We start from the raw sequence: 23,730 nt of genomic DNA on the forward strand, positions 1-23,730 counted from the left end.
TGGTAGAGCAGAATGCACTACCTCACCAACTTTTTACAAAGCAATTATGGTCAAGTGCCTTGCTCAAGGGCACCTGTTCCATGACAGGGATTCGAACCCACACTCTGCTGCTGAAAACACCAGAGCTTGGGTTGATTGACATGAGTGTTGTTGTAGACCGCTTTGCCACTACACGCCATGGCATAATGACAGTTTATGTTTTCTTGTGTCAGGGGCCAAGGCAAGTAAACAATAATAATACCAATGAAAATCCAGTTTTAATTTGTAAATTTGTTTTGCATTTTGGTTCTAAGACAACCTCAGATAGTTATTAAAAAACAGCAAATTGCCAAACACATCATTTTTGCCAAAATGTTCAAAGAATGGGATTACAGAAGTATTTAACACGTAATTCTAGCTCATTTTTGCAGTTTTCTCAAACAAAACTTATTGTAATACATACTTGTGTCATTTGAAACTAAAAGTTATAAAACGTTAATTTTGTTTTTCTTTTCTAAGAAAATTTTGTTTAGATATAACTCTTTTCAAGTTTTCAGAAGGAGAAATCCTTGCCAAAACAGAAAAATTGCTTAAGAACATAACTACAAAGCACAACATTTATTTAATAATCAGGAGACCAGTTAATAAAATGGTACAAGCAACATGGCATTTTGGCTGGTAACCTTCTTGTAAGCAAATTATTTTGTGCATTTTTAATTTGTTTGCGATAAAGCAACCCTATGCAATTGGGCCCCACAGAGCTGTTTAAGCAGACATTAGTGCTTGATCATTTGTACTGCTTAGCAAACTTAATCAGAACCAATTGCGAATGGTCAGTGTTATGTAATTTTAGTTACCTATTGTACATGTATTTTCTGGAGAAGCTCAACTGTTTTGTACCCTGTTGTTCGTTAGTTTCATGAATCCCTTACCCTGTTTCAATTCTGGAAATAAACATAATTTGGTGGTTAGTTGCAAAGGGAAGTTGTTGTACACCATGCCAAGTTTCAAATCCTACTCATGTACATGGTGTTACTACAAACCTTACTAGATTGTATCTCCACCAGGCAAAGTTTCAAATCCTACTCATGTACATGGTGTTACTGCAAACCTAACTAGATTGTATCTCCACCATGCAAAGTTTCAAATCCTACTCATGTACATGGTGTTACTGCAAACCATACTAGATTGTATCTCCACCATGCAAAGTTTCAAATCCTACTCATGTACATGGTGTTACTACAAACCTTACTAGATTGTATCTCCACCAGGCAAAGTTTCAAATCCTACTCATGTACATGGTGTTACTGCAAACCTAGCTAGATTTTATCTCCACCATGCAAAGTTTCAAATCCTACTCATGTACATGGTGTTACTGCAAACCTTACTAGATTGTATCTACACCACGCAAAGTTTCAAATCCTACTCATGTACATGGTGTTACTACAAACCTTACTAGATTGTATCTACACCACGCAAAGTTTCAAATCCTACTCATGTACATGGTGTTACTGCAAACCTTACTAGGTTGTATCTACACCACGCAAAGTTTCAAATCCTACTCATGTACATGGTGTTACTGCAAACCTAACTAGATTGTATCTCCACCATGCAAAGTTTCAAAACCTTACTAGATTGTATCTACACCACGCAAAGTTTCAAATCCTACTCATGTACTTGGTGTTACTGCAAACCTTACTAGATTGTATCTCCATCATGCAAAGTTTCAAATCCTACTCATGTACATGGTGTTACTGCAAACCATACTAGATTGTATCTACACCACGCAAAGTTTCAAATCCTACTCATGTACGTGGTGTTACTGCAAACCTAACTAGATTGTATCTCCACCATGCAATGTTTCAAATCCTACTCATGGGGGACAGTGTACATGGTTTTACTGCACACCTTAAATACAAGTTTGTGGTTTATTTTTTGCTATAAACTTCCGTCTGAGCGTATTTAGTATTTCCATACTAATTTCCATAGTATGGAAATATTGACTGCTAAGAGGGGCACAGTTAAAATTATAGGCCCAAGGTGATGTCAAAACCATGACTATGCCCGAAGCGAAGGTGAGGGCATAGCCATGGGTTTGACATCACCGAGGGCCTATAGTTTTAACTGTGCCCTGATTATTTAGCAGTCAACATTTCTTTTATATACCGAATAAAGATTCTGCTAATCAACAACACTCTGACTATACGGTGAAAGGTCGTATGCGAAGAAAGGTCGCGCCGCGACACGGAATGCTAGTCGTACATTATACATATATCATAGTTGCGTTATTTTCAGAGCGGGGCACAGTCAATTGACGTAATCTTGATAGAAAAAGGTGCCTGTGTTATGGTAACCTTATTCTGGTAAGCAAAATATTTTTGCACTATTAGTTATTTTTTGTGTGTTTAAAGCAGCTCTATGAAACTTGGCCACGGATCGACACAGTTAAATCTTTGTATTTGTTAGCAAGTCCAAATTGCCCATGAATAGGACCTAAGTAACTTGCTGGAATACTAATTATCATAACTTATTTTAGTTGCCATTTGGTTGTGAATTTAATTCTATTCACACTGGTTTCTTTTCTAAGGCCTGAAATGTATTGCCTGGTTTATTTTAGATTTATTCCATGCTGCAGGGTTAATAGTTGCCACTATGTATGGAGTGGTTTGGGGCTTAGGTATAAAAACTGTAAATTTACAATTTCCTTGACAAATTCTATAATAAGAATATTGTGAATTATCATAAGGAAATGAGTTAAGGAAATGGGATTTTCACTGGTCAGATTTGTGTCAGGCTTCGGGGTGCTGTGTTTGCAGCTGTGATTGTGAATGAGTTGGAACAAGTAGTTAATGTATTTAGGCAAGAGTTTTCCTGTATCTATCTACACCGAAGTTTATTCAGCATACACTAAGCTTCATGAAATTCCTACAACGTTTGATCTTTCCAATCTCTATTATTGGCTATCAATATTATATCATTTGCTATCAATGATATAATAAATAGTTGATGACTGCACTTGGTTCTGGCACCCGTATGATTGGACAACTCAATGTTCCGACAACCCAATCAGCCCTGGAATTTCAAGGTCATTTTCATTTTATAACAGTCACTTTCATCGGAAAATCTTAAAGTCTACAGGAAATATTTAAAGGGGCACCAAGGCCAAGATCAGGTTGCACAATTGTTCAACAAAACCTGCCGTAATTAAAATGCTAGTAGTGTATGGATAAAGGATGGGATTAGAAAAACGAATTCCCAGAAAAGCACACCAGGAGTGTATGGTGTTGGAACATCTAGGGTGTCGGAGCCTAGATGGTGGGGGTGAGGGGGGTGGGGGTGGGGGATAACCAAGTATGAAGGTTGTACAACCATTGCCAATCAGATTTGTATTAGTTTGAGGATTTTAATTCTCCGGGAAAAAAACTTTAATTTGGAATATTAATACACAGATGTACACTTCTGAATCCTAAACATTTATGTTCGTCATTTAGCTTTGGAATGTAAGCTATTTTGTTGCATTTTAATCACATATTTAGTGGAATTTAATTAATAACATAATAATTGTCGGAGAAAAACATTCAATATTGCAAAAATGAGGTATCGCTTTTATGTCAATTTCCCTTAACATTATTTCATAGCATAAGTCTTATTGTTAGCAGTAATTTTTCTAAAAGAAATAAAACATGTCAGTTTTAGTTGACTGATTTGCATATTGTTCATTGAAATTCTCCCAAGTGCCTGTTCAGATTAAGATATTGTAGATAATTATATATAAAAATGTATTGTTTAATCTGAAGAATCAATGTAGTTTAAGCAAGAATTCGGCTATAATTGTATTTCAAAAACAGTTTCCCAGCCTTTTATTTTCCTTTATAGGCAGTGGTAATTACTCGAAATAATTATCAGCATAAAACCTTACTTGGTAACGAGTAATGGCAGAGGTCGATAGTATAACACATTGTGAGAAACGGCTCCCTCTGAAGTGACGTAGTTCTCGAGAAAGAAGTAATTTTCCACGAATTGATTTCGAGACCTCATATTTAGAATTTGAGGTCTCGAAATCAAGCATCTGAAAACAGACAACAAGCAAAACATTATTTTTGTCTCGCTGAATGGGGTGGAAAGAACAAAAAGAAAAGCTATATTTGGAACTGATTTTCCCCAACAAGAACAAAATCGGTGATTGTCTTTGAGAAGGGGAAGTGCTTGATGCATTATTGGCTGTTGGTGGACAATTGGATTTGGCCTGGATCCAAGAGCTGTATATTACTGTTTGTTTTTTAAATTAATTTTTTTTTTTTTTTGAGGTGCACCACACTATATAAATTCCCATAGTAACCAAATTCTAAATGCTATTTTTATTTTTATTATTTTTTTATTATATTTTTGGGGGGTGGGGGGGGGGGGCGACTAAAACAATATTCACAGTCGCTCAGCCTCTTGAAAGACAAACGAATGTACATGTATGTTCAAACAACTACACTTCAAATTTGTTTTCAATTTGGGGCAGATCAGCCCATTGGAACTCTTTGCTAATTTCCGCGGGGTAAAAAAAAACACCCCGAAAATGTGTTTTTCCTGAAACCAACTTTCTGCAAGTTTTCATCATATACACTGTAAGGCACCCCTCAAGTTCCCAAGCCATATAGGATCAACTTAAAAGCCTTTATAACAAATCTATCAAAAGTTGGGGCAAAGTTACTTACATGGCCCAAAACGTTATTTATTATTCAAAGATTTTTGGGGTCTACACATGTTTCCCCCTTTTTGGTGTGGTGCACCCACTAGCGCCCTCTGGATGCTAAGACAGGCTGGATTTGGCCATGGAACATAGGCGAGACTGCAGTTTAAAGAACAATACATAGTATTGTTTCAAGTCCGAGAAAGCTTCAGGAGAAGTGTTCTTTATTTTCAATTTTTTTCATTTTGCAAGACGGCAACTTTTCCGTTTAGGTTGAATTAACTCAAGAGTTTCAACCAAAAGTAGTCACAACTAAACTGTATGAATATTCATACGATGACGTCACTTGTATAGTACATAGTACAATACTTATTTGCATGTATACGCTTTGATAAACATTGGGAGGCACCGAAGGGGAGTGGTTTAGTGTGGAACATTCGTACAACTAACAGATGTATATAATAATATGTGTAATTAATCATTTATTTTATCGCCACACTTGGTTTGATTAAAGCAGTGTTAATTGAACCTCGTTGAATGAAAGAAACTGAGTGTTATGTTTTGTCAGATGGCCTACCTATGTGATTGTTAGGGGTGGGGGTGTTTATCATGCCCGATGTAGATTCAAAGTGTACCCCCACCCCCCACCCATTCCACATGCCTCTTTACTTGAACCATAAATGACACACTGTTTATTGTACAGAAATACCCCCGCCCAACAACAAAAATATAAATAAATAAACAAATAAATGAATAACTAAACAAGCAAATCAATAAGAAAACACATGTTATAGTGACCACTTTTTATTTGACAGACGAGGAAAATAATTTCTTATCAAAATCACTTTTATGTACAACGATAAAATAAATATATAATAATTTTGTTGATATACTACACTTTACAAAGGACACCCAAACCGAAACAAACTCACATCATCAACAACAACAACAGCAACAAGAAACCAACAGCATGCAGCAGTAACTTCAACAGCGGCAATTTTGCTTTGTGGTATTGACAAAGGGTGCAATTAAACTCGTATCCCCTGAACAAACACCTTAACAAACAAAACAAACTAACGCCCCAAAACCCAAACTGAATCCTTCTCGACAACAACCAACAACAACAACAACAACAACAACAACAACAACAACACCAACAACAACAACAACAACAACAACAACAACAACACCAACAACATTATTTGGTTTTAACCATCCGATAGCTACTTGGTATACTCAGTACTTTCCAGAGTTCTGTGAAAACAAATCGAACAACAACAACGGCACTTCTGCTTGGTCGGTTTCTGCTTAAACAAAACTGACACGCCCTGTTGAACGAATCAAAGCTCAGTCAAACTTTCCAACGGGTGCGGCCATCCTGGATCGCTGTGCGGCCAACTTCCATTCAAAAGAGGGACTGGAAGGAAAGTTAGCCTGGCCCCGTCTTTTTAACTGAGAATTCCAACTATCGGTGTCGTTGTACTATAGGGAACCTGACAAAGTGGTTTGAAAGTGGAACAGGCTTCATTTAAAGAGTTGTAGGCGAGAAATTCAAACTGGGCGTGGCTTTTAAATATTAGTTAGACCTACTGAGGTAAGCTTGCTTCAAAATATTAAGCGTCAAAATTGTATGCTTTATTCTATTTGTATCGATGATACAATGGGATCCCCTCATAATGAAGTACGTTTTACCAATCAGCGGCAAGGTGTTTTATCTACAAAAATTATACAAAATAACAACGTGTGGAAATTTGAACTCAATTGGTCGTCTAAGTTGCGTGATAATAATGAAACACAAACACCCTTGTCACACGAAGTTGTATGCTATCATGCTTCACTTCGATCAATTTAAACATTTTAACTGAGAAACTATTTCTTTCTGTTTATACTATCGACAGCTCCCCAGCATTACTCACCAAGTAAGTTTTTATGCTGACAAATATTTTGAGTAATTACCAACAGTGTCCAGCCGTCGATTTCACCAAACTCTTCCTAACTTAGGATTGATCTTAAGAATCAGGATGAGTCCCAGCCTTGCACTGTTACATCATGCGCCATTCGCTGGTACGAATGGCCCGAGGGCGAACTATTGGTAATATAAGATTATTCCTAAGTTAGGAAGAGTTACTCGTCCAGCCTGCGTTGCGTGAAATCGGCTCCAGTACCTGAGCTGAAGTATTTTATTATTTGAGTGAGAATCGTTCTAAAAACTACGTTTATACTTGTTGTATTACAACAGCTCTCTGTTGCTCGTACCAAGCACTCTCTATTAATGTGTACAAGAGTGAAAAACGCCACTATTTATATTTCGAGTTGTCCCTCATCAGTTGGCTCTTTAAAAAGAGTGGTGGTTATCTCACTCTTCTAGAGGGGTTTCACTCCAGGATAGAGTGTGGGGAAACACAGACATAAGGAACCTTTATGTCTGTGGGAAAAAAAATCACTAAAAAAAATGCACACTTCAATCTAAAAGAGTGGAAGACCACTCGGAAAAGAGTTGTCCCTCATATTGCTATTCAAGAAGAATGCTTTTTCACTCTTTTACATTTAGAGAGTAAGTTTTTGAGCTGACAGTTATTTTGAGTAATTATCAAAAGTGTCCAGAGCCTTCAAAGTCACAAACGTTTTACATTTCTAGGTTGACAGACATAATGACATCTCCAAAACGAAAGCAACTATACAGCAGAGAATAACCCATTGTCAGTTGTCACAGTAAAAATTGACGAGCGCTCAAAAAAGCTCCCTGACGTTATTTCAAGAAATATTATTTCCGATTCAAAGATAAACGGAGTTGTATTCTTGATCGGCGTTTTTGACCGCTTCTTCTTGTATTTGGTTCTTCAGTGCTTTCTCTTTTCTTCTTGAGTAGAAAAAGATGAAGATCGAAAAAGAGTACGTCAGAACACTGGCACTCAGCAAGCCAATCTTAACCTATAGAAAATAACCACCAAAACTCAATTTATTTGAAATAGAAATGATTTATAGGTTTACATCTTGAAAGTACTTTAAATATAGCTCAGGGCCCGATTTCATAGAGCTGCTTAAAAACACAAAAACAACGATAATAGCAAAAGTATGCTTGCCAGAACAAGGTTACCAAAATGTCAAATTAATGTAAATTTGTATCTGGCATCCTGCTCATTTCTGCTTAAAAGCACTGTTCACGTTTGTTACTCAAAAAATGTTAGCATAAAAACTTACTTTGGTAACGAGCAACGGAAACCTATTGACAGTATACAACATTGTGAGAAACGGCCCCATCTGAAGTAACGTATAGTTTTCGAGAAATAAAGTAATTTATTTCTCAAGTAATAGAAGACTTCGGCTATGAAGCCTTTTATTTCTACCTGAAAGCACATTGTGCAACAATGGTGTTTTTCTTTCACTATTCGCTTGCAACTTCGATGACCAATTGAGCCCAATTTTCACAAGTTTCAATATGCAAATGTTGGGATACACGAAGCCTTGTCTTTGACAGTTACCAAACGTGTCCAATGCCTTTGCAGTTCTATGCAGTTGGGCCCGGGTATTTCATTGAGTGCCTTTGTGGACACAAACATGGGATTTGCACACTATCGAATTTGAGCTCAATTGATCGCCGAAGTTGGTAGAAAATAATGAAAGAAAAAAAAACACTTGTTGCACCAATGTATGTGCTCTCAGATGCAAAATCATAAGGTTTCATATATATATAAGTCTTTTGATATTTGAGTGAGAAATTACCTCTTTCTCAAAAACCACGTTACTTCAGAGGGAGCTGTTTCTCGAAATGTTATACTCTCTAAAATTGTGAAAAGTCACTCGCTTGTCCGAGTGGTGAAAGTTTCGCTCTTTTGAGAGTGCTATCGTTTGTAAGTTTTTTATGCTAACAACTATTTTTTTGTACCAATAGTTTCCAGTGCCTTTAAAGTTGTACGTACCCAAAAATCATCGCCGTCAAAGACGTCTTGGGCAACAATGAAGAGAGGATATTGAAGAAGACTGAAGACAGCCGAAAGTCCGATCATTAAACCGTACACAGCACCAAAATACTTCCCAGGGAAACTGAAGTGTAGATGAAAAGAACAACTTTGAGACGTTATTAGCAATTTTGACGCTGTATTCATTAATACAATGCTCGACCACAGCCGATATAACATGCTTGAGCACGAATAGTAGCATGTCTTTGAGCAAGATACTTTTTACCATACTTGCTTTGTCCTTCGGATGAGACATTAAGCCGTAGGTTCCGTGTATTATGATTGGTAAGGGCACTTATTAAAGAACACAGAACACTTGGATGGGTATGGGTTAACCATGGTGTTGCTGGTGGTTCACACATAGCAAGCACCCTTGTTTCAGGTTTTCTCAAGCTTGCGAGCTACAGTGATGAAGTTCACTTCAATATGAGAAGCTCAGATAGTGTATAAATATATAATAGGGACTAGTCTTCCGTGGACTATTTGCTCCGGATTTTCGGCGTTATCTCAAAAACGTGACCACCTTTGAAAAAGTGCTCGTGGGGGCCAGTGGAGCTCCGTTCCCCACGAGCCTGCACGGAAGACGCGGTCCGTTGCGAGAACTAGTGCGGGTTTTATTATTCTTACAAAAGATTTGTTCCAGAAGCAGTCAAACTGTACACGAACGATCTGCTGAAGACGGACAAAACGAAGGTTGCATACTGGACATCTAAGAAAGGCATGACACTACATGTGTAGAAGACGATGGCAATTGACGTGCTGATAGCGTAGACTAAAGAAGCATCTTTAAGATCACTATATGGCCCGCGCCGCTTGAGTCTTTCTGTTACAAAAGAAGGAACAATTTAATTGTTAAAGATTAATTAACCTCAACGATTTTTTCTGTTAGAACCACAACCATATTTATATAATAATAATAATGTGAATCATCATACCTTTGATCTTGCTATTCTTATTAATTGACCATTGTTAGTTGCACCATTATGCAACTTGCTCTCTAATCCTATCCTTTCATGTCTCCCTGCATTGTCGTCGAACAATACATTTACCCCTTTAATGGTCCAGTAATCCATCCTTTCATACCAAACATCCTTTGTCCTCGCCACTTCACTCCCATTGGTTCATAGCCACCAATATTGTTTCTGAAATAGAAACTGTGATTGGCTGTTATTTTCCCGCTTCTTTGTGGATCCTTCCCTAATCTCTTTCCCTTCTCTTTATCTATAAATGGATATGTATTTGTGTTTGTCCGGATTGGATCGAAAGCCAAGGCCATCTACCCTATTCATTCATAATGTGAAGCGCTCTACGGAGAACAGAGCGCTTTACATGAGACTATGACAACAAAAGAAAAACAAACAAACTAGGATGAGTGGGGAGTATATAGAGAGAGGGTATTCATACCAGGAAAGTTTAATGTAGGGCTTATATGTATAAAGAATAGCACAAGCCTTTACTATAGTGGTATGTTCTTTTGAATTAGTTTTTATATATAGCCAAAGCTCATTCTTTTAGGTATTTTATTCTCGATCAGAAAGGATGAATAAGTTGTGGGTGTTTCATTAATGATTGGAAACGATGACTTAAAATTAAAAGTCTCTCATCAGGCAAGATCGCAAACAAATGTAATTTGTTTGGTGTGCGCTATGGTTATTCGTTTTCAAGAAAAGTACTTAATCAGATTTACTGCATTGTTGGTTTTACAACTCACCACTCCGTGATATTTGCCATTTTCAACCTTAACTGGACTTTTCTATGTTCCACTTGCTTATTTTGACTTGAAAGGGGTGTCCAACTTCACATGTGGCCTTTTGTGCTCGAAAAACGGTGAGGTGTCTTTACGTTGTCAACGAAAACTTTATTATATTCAACTTGAAGGCAAATAAAAGAGAACGTCCCACAAAGCTTAGTTTTTTCTTCAATTTTTGTCAATTATGTCAACATCTCAATACTTGTATATACTTCTCAACATGTTGAAGTCAATGGACAATGTGGAGTCATACCTGTTTCTGTCTCCTTATTCTTGCACCTATTTCTGCCTTTATTCCTGCTGAGAAGAAGTCCACTGAAAGGTGCGCAGACAATACCACCAAGCTGGATAAAGGCTAGGGCGTTGGTGTACTTAGAAACTGTGTGGATATATTATTAAAACAGTTAATGCGTCGATTTGCTTATAGGAAGTGTGAAAATATCAACAAAGTAATTTAAATTGGTGAGCTTAGAAACTTTGGGCCTGGATGTTATAAAAGTTATGCGGTTGTTGAACATTGTGGATGCCGTAACAAAGTAAATGCGTTTGTGAGCGTAGAACCTGTGGACATCAACAAAGTAATTGCGTTGGTGTGCTTATAAACTGGATGATAAATAAGACGTGTCTGAAAATATTTTCACTCTTTGTACACAATATTGTAAAGACATACAGACACTATTCCAAGCTCTAACCCTCTGGTAAAGTGGTCTCATCTGTTGTTTGCTGCGGGCTTCCAGAGTGTCTTTCTGTCCCCCATAACGGAAATTAACACAAGCCGTATAGAGGATGATTCAAAAGAGGGCGCTATCAGAAGAAGTTTGTACACAGTTTGCCATATGGGGGAAACCAAATCTCCCGCCACACCGGCAATTAAACTTATGTGCTTACTGTGGGAAGTAAGAACCAATGAATTCTTTCCGCAGTTAAGTTAATTCCACACTTACTATAAGAAAGGTTAAATTCTCACCGTTTTACTCCCTCTGAACATAAGACAAATTAAATTTTACCTCATGAAAAATGCCGAGATAAAAACTCACCAATCGTTTCATCGTTATCAGCAAGTCTCGTCAGCACAGGGTTCAGTGTGCTGACGAAGAATAAGACTTGGAGTTGAAGAATTGAGAACCAGAAGTAGAAGAAGAGGAATGACATTGAGAAGAAACAGGATCGCAATGAGGGGAAATCTTTGGAGAGTGGATTGGACTCTATGACTTCGTTGTCTGTGCTAGACAAAGTATTTGGCATCCCATTGGTCGTCTGGTTTGAAGCTCCTGTAAAATAGACCAAAAAAAAGTTATATTATATCTTATTTGAAAAAAAACAAAGCATTTGTTAGCATTGCTTTAAAGACCTGTAGTAAAAACTATGTGTAATAATTTTGTCAAAGTGGGATGGAACAACCCCTACCGTACCTTGTTCACGGTGGTCAGTTTCGGAGTCTCCTTTGTGAACGTATCGCTCTCTGAGGTGTTCGTCTTTCAAATTAACATCATTGCTGTACACGTGCTTTGTTTCAACCGCGCTCAATTCCTGCGTGGTTCCTGACGATTCGTGGTACTCGTCTTGGACTGGTGGCCAGGGTATGTGACCCCTCTTCGGCAACAAGAAGAAAGTGTTAAAGGTGAAGAAGAAAGTTGTACCGGTCATCACGTAGAAAATCGACTGGATTGGAACGTTCAGATTTTCGTAGAGAGCCTGTTTGAGGGAAATAAAAAATCAGAGGCAAAAATGGTTGTTGTCATGGTGACCAGCTTGTTTCCCCTTAGGTAAAGATAAGAGGATTGTTTTCTATTTTTAACTATTTTTGTTTTCTAAATGTTTTTTTTTAAAACATGGCCAGTTGCTGTAGTTTCATATACCATGGAAATTGACATACATGATTTTGTACACAATTGACGCTGGCAGAGTTTTGTCCTAGTCCCCTCCTGACCAAATCACTGACACCCCCTCTAGGACTAGTTGCATGGTCCAACTTAGGTTATCATGGCACGTAAGCTAACCAGTTTGTACAATAGTAAATATAATGAAAATATTAAAATATGTCAGCGATGTGCTGAAAATACTATCGTACTATAGTTTTGGTAAGTGTTTAATAGACCACCCGATGGACCGCCGTGAGTAGGCCTACTGAAACACTCAATCGTGCTCACAGAAATTTAAATAAAGTTCACCATTATTTGTTGCAAACTTACAATAAAAAAAAACACCTCCCATATTGCCAACAAATTCAATACTTTTTGTTCTTGTTTTGCACTTCTGGCTTTCCGTACAGTTGTTCAACCTCTTGGCAAACAAAAACTCGGGCTGTGACGTTGCAATAGAAAGGTTTATATACACCCAAACTAGACAGTGCACTTCTAATAATAGTCAAAAGATGGGTCGATGTTGGTCGGCCTCCGTGTGACCCGTCTCTTATCATGACAGTGATTTGGTTTAAAAGTTGCGTTTTGGCGACCCCAACCAAAGCCCAACCAACTGAACAAGTCGGTTACTTGGTCTGAACAGCATCGTCACCGCGCTGCACGCGAAAACGCTCAACCGATAACCAATGTTTCTGGTTGGGTTCGCCAAAAAACGCACTCCAGCATGATTTCATTGGATAAAGAGATTTAATTGGATAAACGTGCAGTGACGTGAGCTTTCCGTGTGTTTTGATTGGTCTGAAAAGAGAAAATTGAATTAAATCAAGCATTTGAGACTGCTCTGCAGACAACCAAAAAGCGAACGGGAGCCAATAGACCTCGACACCACCAGTGTAACAAAGATAATCCAAAGTGCACTTTGGTCCAGAGATCAAAATATAGGAACAACAGCCTGACTTTTCGACCATAGCTGGGTCTTTCTTGAAAGCCTTCCAGAAAGATTCGTCTACAGGATCGGAACGTCCAGACATTGACCATGTTTTGCGTTTTTAAAGAGGGATATAAACGCTGTATACAGGATGCTGTGAAAACTTACCAGCCCAAACATTGGTCTGAATCTTCTGTCGGGTCGAAACGTCAGGCCGTTGACCATGTTTTGCATTTTTAAAGAGGGATAAACGCTGTAGGGTGCTTGTGGAAACTTATCAGCCGAAACATTGGTCTAAAGCGCATCGGCCATGACCCATAATCATAGGCACTGATACTGCTAATCTGTTTTTGTAATTCAAAATAAATGGTAGAAATACACGAGGACGACACAATGCAAATATTTATTTTTATAACACCCCTTACAAGTATTCTCCCTGCTCATTGGTTTAGAGCGCGTCACATGACATGTCTTAGTTTTGCTAGACGACGGCCGTGTGATAGTGCGTCGGTTTGCCGTGCGCTAGTCCGAAGACTATCACATGGCGTGCATTACTCAGACGCCCGTTGCGTGTACGAGGATGATAAACTAAAATATACACATAATGAATGTTTATGAGTGCAATGGTGCGAATATGTTCATGAGTTGAAAGATGGAATGTTCTATTCAACGAGGCGGAGCCGAGTTGAATGGAACATTCCAGCTTTCAACGAATGAACATATTCGCACCATTGCACGAATGAAAAACATTCATTATTTGTTTTATATAACATCCAAGTAGAACTTTGTCATTTTGATTGAAAGTAGAAACAACTTTCAAAACAAACAATTTCAACTGTAGAAGCCGAATGCTAGTAATTTTACTATGCCTTCTTGCAGTAACACCTGCTGCGTTACCAAAGACACGCGCACGCAGTGATGTTTTTACTCAGCTTTTTCGTTCCATCCGAAAAGTACCATTGCACGCTGGCAGCGTGCCAGCGTGCAATGGTACTTTTCGGATGGAACGAAAAAGCACGGCGAGTGACTCAGCGTGCAATGGTACTTTTATTTGCTATCACGTGACGGACAATCCTCCAATCAAATGGCAAGGATCTGCTTGAGTGTTATATAAAGACTATTATGTGTATATAACCATTACGGATTGCACGACACTACATGCAGCACAGTAACAGTTTTTTTCAGTCTGTATTCGCGTCGTCCGTGGATTGTAGCATGCAGGTCTGTAACTTAATAATAATAGTACAGTATTAAGAAATGTTTGGGGTGTTATAAAACAAATATTGACTGCTTTTACTCGTGCAATGGTTAAAACGATGACTCCCTCGGTGATCCCCGTAGCGTTCTATTTTCCCTCGGCTTCGCCTCGGGAAAATAGAACGCTCCGGGGATCACCTCGGGAGTCATAGTTTTAACCATAGCACTCGAAGCAGTCAATATTTGTATAATCTGTGAGTTCCCACTGTACTGTTAGACCGAACTGTCGCTCCAGTTTCTCGCCGAACGACTATTTGAACAGCACGACTGTATAAATATCGAACAGTTTAACCCAATGTAAGTTTTGTTATAAAGTTAAAGGGAACTTGACTTTTGAGCCTTCCAGTTAGAGACGTTTTGTTTGATTTGGGGTGAAGGGATGGAACACCGAGAGGGTGTAACTTTTAGGACTCGAATGGTAACAAGCTGATTACTCTTTTTACTGATTTATTCGTCTGATGGACAACATTCTAAAGGTTGGGCACTGTGTAAAAAAATGTTCCTGAGTTTCAAGTGTGAAGTGGAACTCCGAAGGAGGTCCAAAAACTCTTTCATGGTGTGAATTTTATTAAAGGTTCAATGAATTTTTTTTAACACCACATTAGCTCTTGATGTGTTGTCATTTAGTCTTCTATAGCAATGTTATTTCAGGGTCGATTTCATTACATTTTGTGTAACATTCCAACCTCTCATTCCCTCTACACCACCCTTTGTCTCCCTGCTTTTTCTATAGCTTTCTGTCTGTCTTTCTTTTAATTTTTTATCCAATTTACATGCATGCTTCACCTGTTGTACATTATTGTATACCTGTTTATGTTTGTCGTGTTGTCATTTAGCCTTCGAGAAAGACTCTGGTTAATAAATAATAATAATAATAATAATAATAATAATAATAATAATAATAATAATAATAATAATAATAATAATAATAATAATAATAATAATAATAATAATAATAATAATAATAATAATAATAATAATAATAATAATAATAATAATAATAATACTTGTAATGCGCACGTATCCACCCTGCTGGGTGTTCATTGGTTGAAACAATGTTTGCACTTAAACCATAGGTCCTATTAGTTGGTAGGAACAGTTCACTATAGTATTTTCTCTTTAAAGGGATGGTACACATAACATCCTTCTCTCTCGGCTCCAGGATCACCTTGGCATAGAGGACACAGCCCTAGCATGGTGCAAATCGTATCTCCACAATATAATTCAGCATGTATGTATTGGCACTGCGATATCCGACCCTGTTGTTTTGAACTACTCTGTGCCACAGGGGTCGGTACTCGGCCCGCAGTGGTTTACGCTGTACACTTTACTGATTCGTGACATCATCCTCAAATTTAATCTGAATTACCATGTGTACGCAGACGACACTCAGCTATACATCACGTTTAAATCTTCTAAAGAAAACGCCAATGCATCTATTGCAAGACTTGAGAAGTGCATCCAAGAGATTCGACTTTGGACACAACAAAACTTCCTGAAGTTAAATGATGATAAGACAGAGTTCCTTTTATTTGGGTCACGTCAACAGTTAACTAAGGTTTCAGTGCCATACATCTCCATCGGTAATGCTCGGATAGCTCCCTCGCTGAAAGCTCGGAACTTGGGGGTTATTTTTGATTCATCGATGACACTTCAGCCACACATCAACAATATTGTTCGTTTATCATCATATCACATCAGGAATATAGGTAAGATTCGCAAGTACTTGGGACAAAAGTGCCACTGAAAAGGTCATTCACGCATTTGTTACTTCTCGTCTTGACAACGGCAATGCTCTTCTCTACAGTCTTCCTAACAACCAGATTTCCCGACTTCAACGGCTCCAAAATACTGCTGCCCGCATTGTGACACTGTCTAGAAAATCCTGTTCTATCACCCCCATTCTGAAACAACTACACTGGCTCCCTATCTCTCAACGAATCATCTTCAAGCTGATGCTCATTGTCCACAAAGCTCTAAATGGCAAGGCTCCCCACTATATTTCTGAACTGCTTCAAGTTTACACTCCATCAAGGAATCTTCGATCAAGTTCCATGCTTCTCCTCATTGAACCCAAGTCTCGACACTCATGGGGTGACAGGTCTTTTTTTTCAGCCGCGCCACGCATCTGGAACTCTCTACCACTTAATCTTCGATCTTGTGTTTGTACCGCAAAATTCAAGTCTCTTCTCAAAACTTATCTTATGTCACAGGTTTTCAATGACTAATTTTGTTGTGTCTGTTTTTCTTTGCGTTGTGTTTTGTTTTGTTTTTTGTTTTGTTTTTGGTTTTACTGCGCCTTGAACACCCAGCAGGGTGGATATGCGCGCATTACAAGTTTTATTAATATTATTATTACACGTTTGGTAGTTACTCAAAACAAATATTAACTTCAAAACTTACTTGGTAACGAGCATTGGAGAGCTGTTGAGAGTATAAAACATTGTGAGAAACGGCTCCCGAAGTAGCATAGATTTTGAAACAGAGGTTATTTCTCAATAAAAGACTTCTTTCACACAACTTCGTGTGACAAGGGTGTTTTTTTTTCCATTATTATCTTGCAACTTTGACGAATAATTGAGCTCAAATTTTACAGATTTGTTATTTTATGCATAATTGTTGAGATACAACAAGTGAGAACACTGGACTCAATTACCAATAGTGTACCTTCCCTTTAAAGGCACTGGACACGTTTGGTAAAAATGTCAAAGACTGCATCCCAACATACGCATAAAATAACAAACCTGTGATATCTTTGGCTAAGTTTGTCATCGAAGTTGCAAGAGACTAACGAAAGAAAAAAAAACCCACTAATTTCACACATTTGTGTGTTTTCAGATGCCTGTAGAAATCTTTTATTTGAGTGAGAAATTATCTCTTTCTCAAAAACTACGTTAGTCAGAGGGAGCCGTTTCTCACAATGTTTTATACAATTGCTAGTTATCCAGTTAGTTTTTATGTTAAAATAATTATGTTTAGTAATTACCAATAGTGTCCAGTGCATTTCACTGTATATGTCTTCCCCATTTGTACCATTATAGATACTTGTGGTTAGTGAGCAGTTTGCAACAGTACGCAACAACAAACAATATTTGTTCTCGTTTTATTACAGGTTGAACTGCGATTTGAAATTCTCAGTAATCAGACACCAATTAACTCTCTAAAACTACAATCTCGCTATCGTTACACGAAACTTCATTCACGGATTCGTAACACTTTCTATAAAGATTTTGCCACGAGGGAATTGGAATTGGGTTAGACCAGCAAATTGCAACAGCTCTTAGTTCGCTCGTAGTCAGGATTTTAAAATTACACAATTGGGAACCCCGATCCCTTTAACCCCATCATTGAGGTTATTGGGTCTCAGATTAAGCAGCTACTTGTGGGCATTTACTTAAATGAAAAATGATATTCAAACTTGTTCATAGTATGTTTGTTTACTATGTAATTGTGAAGTTTCGTACACTTCTGAATTTTTCGCATCGATCCAAAAATTAGCACTGGATACTGTTGGTGATTACTCAAACCAATTTGTAGCATTAAAACTTACTTATCAACGAGCAAAGGAGAGCTTTTGATAGTATAAAACATTGTGATAAACTGCTCCCTCTGAAGTATAGTCTTGAGAAAGATTGAAATTCTTACTCAAATAATACAAAAACAGTGTAGCTGAATTATTTGACATGTGCAACAAGGTTTTTTCTTCTTAATTATTCTCTTGCAACTTCGATGACCAATTGAGCCCAAACTTTCACAGGTTTGTTATTTTATGCACATGTTGGAATACACCAAGTGAGAATACTGGTCTTTACCAATAGTGTCCAGTGTCTTTAGGGTTTTGAAAAACTAAAAAACTTCTGCCTTAGACGGCGTGTGTTAAAAATGTCAATACTTTGTTATACCGACTTAAACATGACGAGTCAAAATGAAAATATAAAAAACGGGAAAAGGACGCGTTTGAAAGTAATTGCAAATTTTAGCCACAAAAAAGTATCTAACGTTTTGAAGTTTGAAGGGAGTAAAGCTCGTAAAAAAGAACCACAAGAAACATTATTCATTTTTTTTATATATATTATCCACATAGTTCATTGAAAGTGTTATTGATTAATCTCATGAGATTCTGTTGATTTGAAGAAGAAAAGAAACACTTGATAAATGACTGTCGCGCCTTATCGCAGTCAATTTATAATTCACACTTATTTCCACTGGTGTCATTCCCATGACCTGGTATGTCGCGATAGACAAAAGATCTCAACACAAACTTTTGTATCCCACTCAATCTTCATTTTTTGATGTTGGCTAAACTGTCGAACATTAACCATACACAATCTTGCTTAACTTTCAATGGTTGCCAACGAGATCATGATGGACATGACTTCGCAAGATGTGGTAGTTTTAAAAGGCCTACTTGAATAATCGTGTTTGCCCACGGAAGTGACACGTCACACCTTTATAGTTGACGTCACTTTGACTTGAGCTGTGTGGATGGAAAAGGGTGTGGTCCATTGACGGGAAAAGGGCGTGGACTGTCGAAGCAAACGACATTTGGGGTAGGGGTTACAGACAGAGTGGGACACTGTACAATGCAATTTTACGGTTGCCTGTTTTAAAGGTTTTTAATGTATTTTTTAGTTAGGGTTAGGGTTAGGGATGGGTTTAAATGGTTAGGGTTAGGTTTAGGTGTAGGGTTGGGGTTAGGGTTAGGATTAGGTGTTAGGGTTTGGGTTTGGATTAGGATTAGGGTTAGGGTTTGGATTAGGATTAGGGTTAGGGTTAGGGTTACAATGATTCTGAATGTGGGTTACCTTGACAATCAGAAATACAACCGCCGAAGAGTCAAAACAGCCGCAGAATATTGCCATGACAAACCATTTATGCCGCCCAAAAAGATTGGAAATCTACAATACAAGATGGGAAAAAGAGAGAACAAATTGGTACCTCATAATAATCACATTTTTTTAAAGTATAATAGTGGAGTGACATAGGGCTGAAACAGTGTTCGTGTTTTTTGTTTTTTGTATATACCATCTGAAAGCACACAGTTCCGTGAAACTATAGGGTGTGGTTTCTCTTTCATTATTTTCTTACAACTTCAATGACCAATTGAACCTAACCTTTAAAGGCAGTGGACACTATTGGTTATTACTCGAAACCTTTCTTGGTAACGAGTAATGGGGAGAGGTTGATGGTATAAAACATTGTGAGAAACGGCTGTCTCTGAAATAATGTAGTTTTCGAGAAAGAAGTGATTTTCCACAATTTTGATTTCGAGACCCCAGATTTTGAATTTGAGGTCTCGAAATCAAGCATGTGTGACAAGGGTGTTTTTTGTTTCATTATTATCTCGCAACTTCGACGACCGATTGAGCTCAAATTTTCACAGGTTTGTTATTTCATGAATGCATATGTTGCGATACATGCACCAACTGGTAATGCAATAGTCTTTGACAATTACCAATAGTGTCCAGTGTATTTACAGTTTTGTTATTTTAAGCACGTTGGGATATACCAATTGCCAAAAGTACACCCTGCAGCCAAAGATGACTCTTCTCTTCTAATCTTTAAAGGCACGTTGGTATAAAATACCAATTGCCCAAAGCACACCCTGCAGCCAAAGATGACTCTTCTCTTCTAATCTTTAAAGGCACTCCACTGGGCACATTTGGTAAAATTACCAAAGACCAGTGTTATAAAATATTAAAATACTTCAGGCCTGAAGCCCATTTAAGGCATCTGGAATATAAATGTTATACATCAAATGAGGGTACACCAACTGAGAATATTGGTTTTTGACGCAGTTAAGGTGTCCAGTGCCTTTTAAAGGCAGTGGACACTATTGGTAATTACATTGTGAGAAATAGCTACCTCTGAAGTGAATTGAGCTCAAATTTTCACAGGTTTGTCCTTTTATGCATATGTTGAGATACGTGCAGACTGGTCTTTGACAATTATACCAATAGTGTCCAGTGTCTTTAAAGACCGTGGACACTATTGGTAATTGTCAAAGACCAGTCTTCTCACTTGGTGTATCTCAACATATTCATGAAATAACAAACCTGTACAAATTTGAGCTCAATTGGTCGTCGAAGTTGCGAGATAATAATGAAAGGAAAAAACACCCTTGGCACTCGAAGTTGTGTGCTTTCTGATGCTTGATTTCGAGACCTCAAGTTCTAAACTTGAGGTCTCGAAATCAATTTCGTGGAAAATTACTTCTTTCTCAAAAACTACGTCACTTCAGAGGGAGCCGTTTCTCACAATGTTTTATACTATCAACCTCTCCCCATTACTCGTTAACAAGTGAGGTTTTATGCTGATAATTATTTTGAGTAATCACCAATAATGTCCAGTGTCTTTAAGACTCCGACGTTTATAAGTTGAACCGTACCTGTAAGTTGACAACTAGTAGTTGCACTCCACCCATCGAAACACAGACTGCAGCCGGGAAAACTAGAAAGGCCCTGGTGCTAGAACTCAAACCGAACATCAGACTACCAGCAAACATCAGAACACTACCACAAATAGAATCGGAAATGGGCTATAGATACAATTTGTAGTTTTATAGTATTCCAGTGTTTTTTTGTGTATATGTATACAAAGTTGTATCCACCTTGAATCCACACCAGCCCGTGTCGTCTGTGTGTTGGGCCGAGACTGGCTCCCTCCAGCAAGAAATAACAATTTGAGGAATTCCAACACGTTATCCATAGTTAGATGCCGTACTAATCGATATAAGAACAGCCACACTGACTGCTCTCTTGAATAAGCAATAGTTTTTTTTACCTCGCTTGTTTGTATTATGTACATGTTTCTGGTGCAATTGCTATTTATTTTTAACTTGCCTCCTGCTGCATGCTCTTGTAGTGCAATTGTTTATTTCGTGCTTCTATTTATGTTCTTTTAAAATATTAAATGAATAGTAGCACTTAACAGAGTTTATAGCAAGAGGTGTGTTATGCCCCCCTAGTGGGAAGTATTTTTGTATTTTGGTCTTTGAATATCTTGTATTTTGGATTTGCACTTAAATATTTTTATATCCTAAATGTTTTTCTGTAATTTTAAAAATAGTATATATATTTTCTTATGCTCTGTAATTTTAAACGCAATTCAGCCTCTGGCTGCCAAGTTTGGATGTTTTAAATAAACCAATAAAAATAATAATTAAGCCTGTAAACACTCGCCAAACACAGGCTAGTTTTGCTTAGATATCAGCCAAGAAATTTGTCAATCAAGCTTTTCTGCTAAACAGATTTATGTGACAATTAAAGGACCCATGTCTTCGCGAACGTAGGCTCTAAGGAGGTCCCCAAAAATCTTAGAATGCCCGCTAAAAAAAGGCATGTTCTATTTAGCCCTATGCTCAAATTCATAAGCAATCTTCCAACAATATTCCAGCTATTGAGTCCTTGCAAATGCCGCTAGCTTCTGTGGGCAATTTCGGTGGTCTAGTTGGTAAGACTGAATTGCAAAGGTCGTGGGTTCGAATCCCACCCAAGTAATAAGCCTCTGATTTTTTCACAGAGCTCGGAAAAGTATTAAAGTCACCTGAAAAGAGAATTGTTAATTTTTTTCTTTTTTGTTGAGGGTTGACTCCGCGTACCCCTTTTGTGACGTCAATCGAGGCAGATTTTGCCTTGATACGTAGAGTAAACACACGTGCAAAGTACATGCAAGTCCTATTAGTGAGTTTGTGCGAAAACAACTCAAGATGGGGTCAGTTTGCACGGCTGTTCATACCCACAAGAGCAATAGTGCCTATAGTGGTCCGGTCCGACGTCTTTTTCAGCGCTGTGCAGCATTTTCTCTTCAGATATCGCGCCTCGATTGACGTCACGAAAAGCGCGTCTCTGGTCGGGGCCTACTCTTAAATTTGTAAATAAGATAATAACTAATTTTTAGAGCCTTAGTTAACTGTTTATTCACATTCCACTCATCAAAACACATATTAGTGACAACAGCTTTATTTTGACAAAATACCACTACCAGGTGACTGACACACATCGGTGAAAAAGTGTCGTAAAACCAAATCCCCGATGCAAATTTCCATAAAACATTTTTCTCACCTTATTAAAATTCGCATAAATAAAGTTCCGAGTTTGTCGAACATCAGGCCAAGTGGAAACGCTGCCCCGGCTACGCAAAAGTTTGCGACCGTGAACACAAGCTGAAGCTGGCGGTCCTGCTCTTCACAGTTCCCCACGGTCACAGGCAGCGTGGTGGTTGGTGACTCCCCCGATGATCCGGTTCGATTTTCCGGCACAACTGTCGATGAGCCGGTGGTACACTCATCGGAGAAGTACCTTTCTTGTTTAAAAACAAACACCAAAGAGGCCCATCCGAAAATCCAACCACCAAAAAACAGACACTCGATGGCACCTATGACCAAAAGAAGAACTCTCTTTACTTCGGGACGAAACATTTTAGACAGAGATTTTTAATGACTTTTCACTGACTTTGATTCTGAAGTTGTGTTCAATTAATGAACCGAACTTCTTATATGTAGGCTATGTTTACTTTGAACATTGTTGTCACGAAGTTGGCCTTTAGCCCCGAGTTTTTTTTTTTTTTTTTTTTGTTTTTTTTGGTGTGTGCCATTAAGCAGAACCACAATATTTTGAGGTTACAAAACGTGATAAATTATACCCTTTCGTTCAAATAGCACACTGACAAAATCCATCGCTGAAACTAAAGGTAAAATATTGGTGCTGGGGAAACATCTGGACAATTAAAACTTTAGTTTTTAAAATGTTTTTAACAAGCCCATTTGCCGCTCTGGGTCATGTATTCTATTTGTTTTATAAGATAATCTGGATGTAAAAGAAATAGTTAGAACATTGTATGTGTGTAATAAACAAAGTAGAAAAACTACTAGGCCTATGAACGTACTTGAAAACACAAGCCTAAAGACGTTCACACTCGTTTACCTTTGTATAGCAAAAGAACGTATTTTCGTTCAAGTTTTTATGCATTTCAGGCTGATTGGAATAAAGCACCAACCCATACAGTTTAAAGGCACTGGCCACTATTGGTAATTGTCAAAGACCAGTATTCTCACTTGGTATATCACAACATATATGCATAAAATAACCGACCTTCGAAAATTTGGACTCAATATTGGTCATCGAAACTGCAAAAAAATAATGACGTATGAAAAACAATGCTGTTCCACTTGTGTGCTTTCAGATACATAAAAAAGGCTCCTGGAGAAATCAACTCTTTCTAAAAAACTACCTTACTTCGCAGAGGGAGCTGTGTCAACAGCTCACGATTGCTCATTATCGACAAGTTTTCATGCTCAACATTGAGTAATTACC

General features: G+C 37.9%; 1 protein-coding gene across 1 annotated transcript; it reads right to left on the reverse strand.

Moving 5' to 3' along the window:
- Nucleotides 1-6,007: 6,007 nt before the first annotated feature.
- On the reverse strand, nucleotides 6,008-22,835 carry LOC117292422 (solute carrier family 43 member 3-like). Its single transcript, XM_033774452.1, has 10 exons — nucleotides 22,480-22,835; nucleotides 20,805-20,928; nucleotides 19,222-19,314; nucleotides 11,782-12,064; nucleotides 11,407-11,640; nucleotides 10,623-10,748; nucleotides 9,247-9,442; nucleotides 8,581-8,704; nucleotides 7,508-7,591; nucleotides 6,008-6,112 (listed from the first exon to the last, which is right to left on the reverse strand). Exons 1-10 carry the CDS (start codon nucleotides 22,833-22,835, stop codon nucleotides 6,008-6,010), a joined length of 1,725 nt encoding a protein of 574 aa, XP_033630343.1.
- Nucleotides 22,836-23,730: the final 895 nt, after the last annotated feature.

Source organism: Asterias rubens, chromosome 7, assembly GCF_902459465.1.
Source record: "Asterias rubens chromosome 7, eAstRub1.3, whole genome shotgun sequence".
Lineage (NCBI taxonomy): Eukaryota > Metazoa > Echinodermata > Asteroidea > Forcipulatida > Asteriidae > Asterias > Asterias rubens.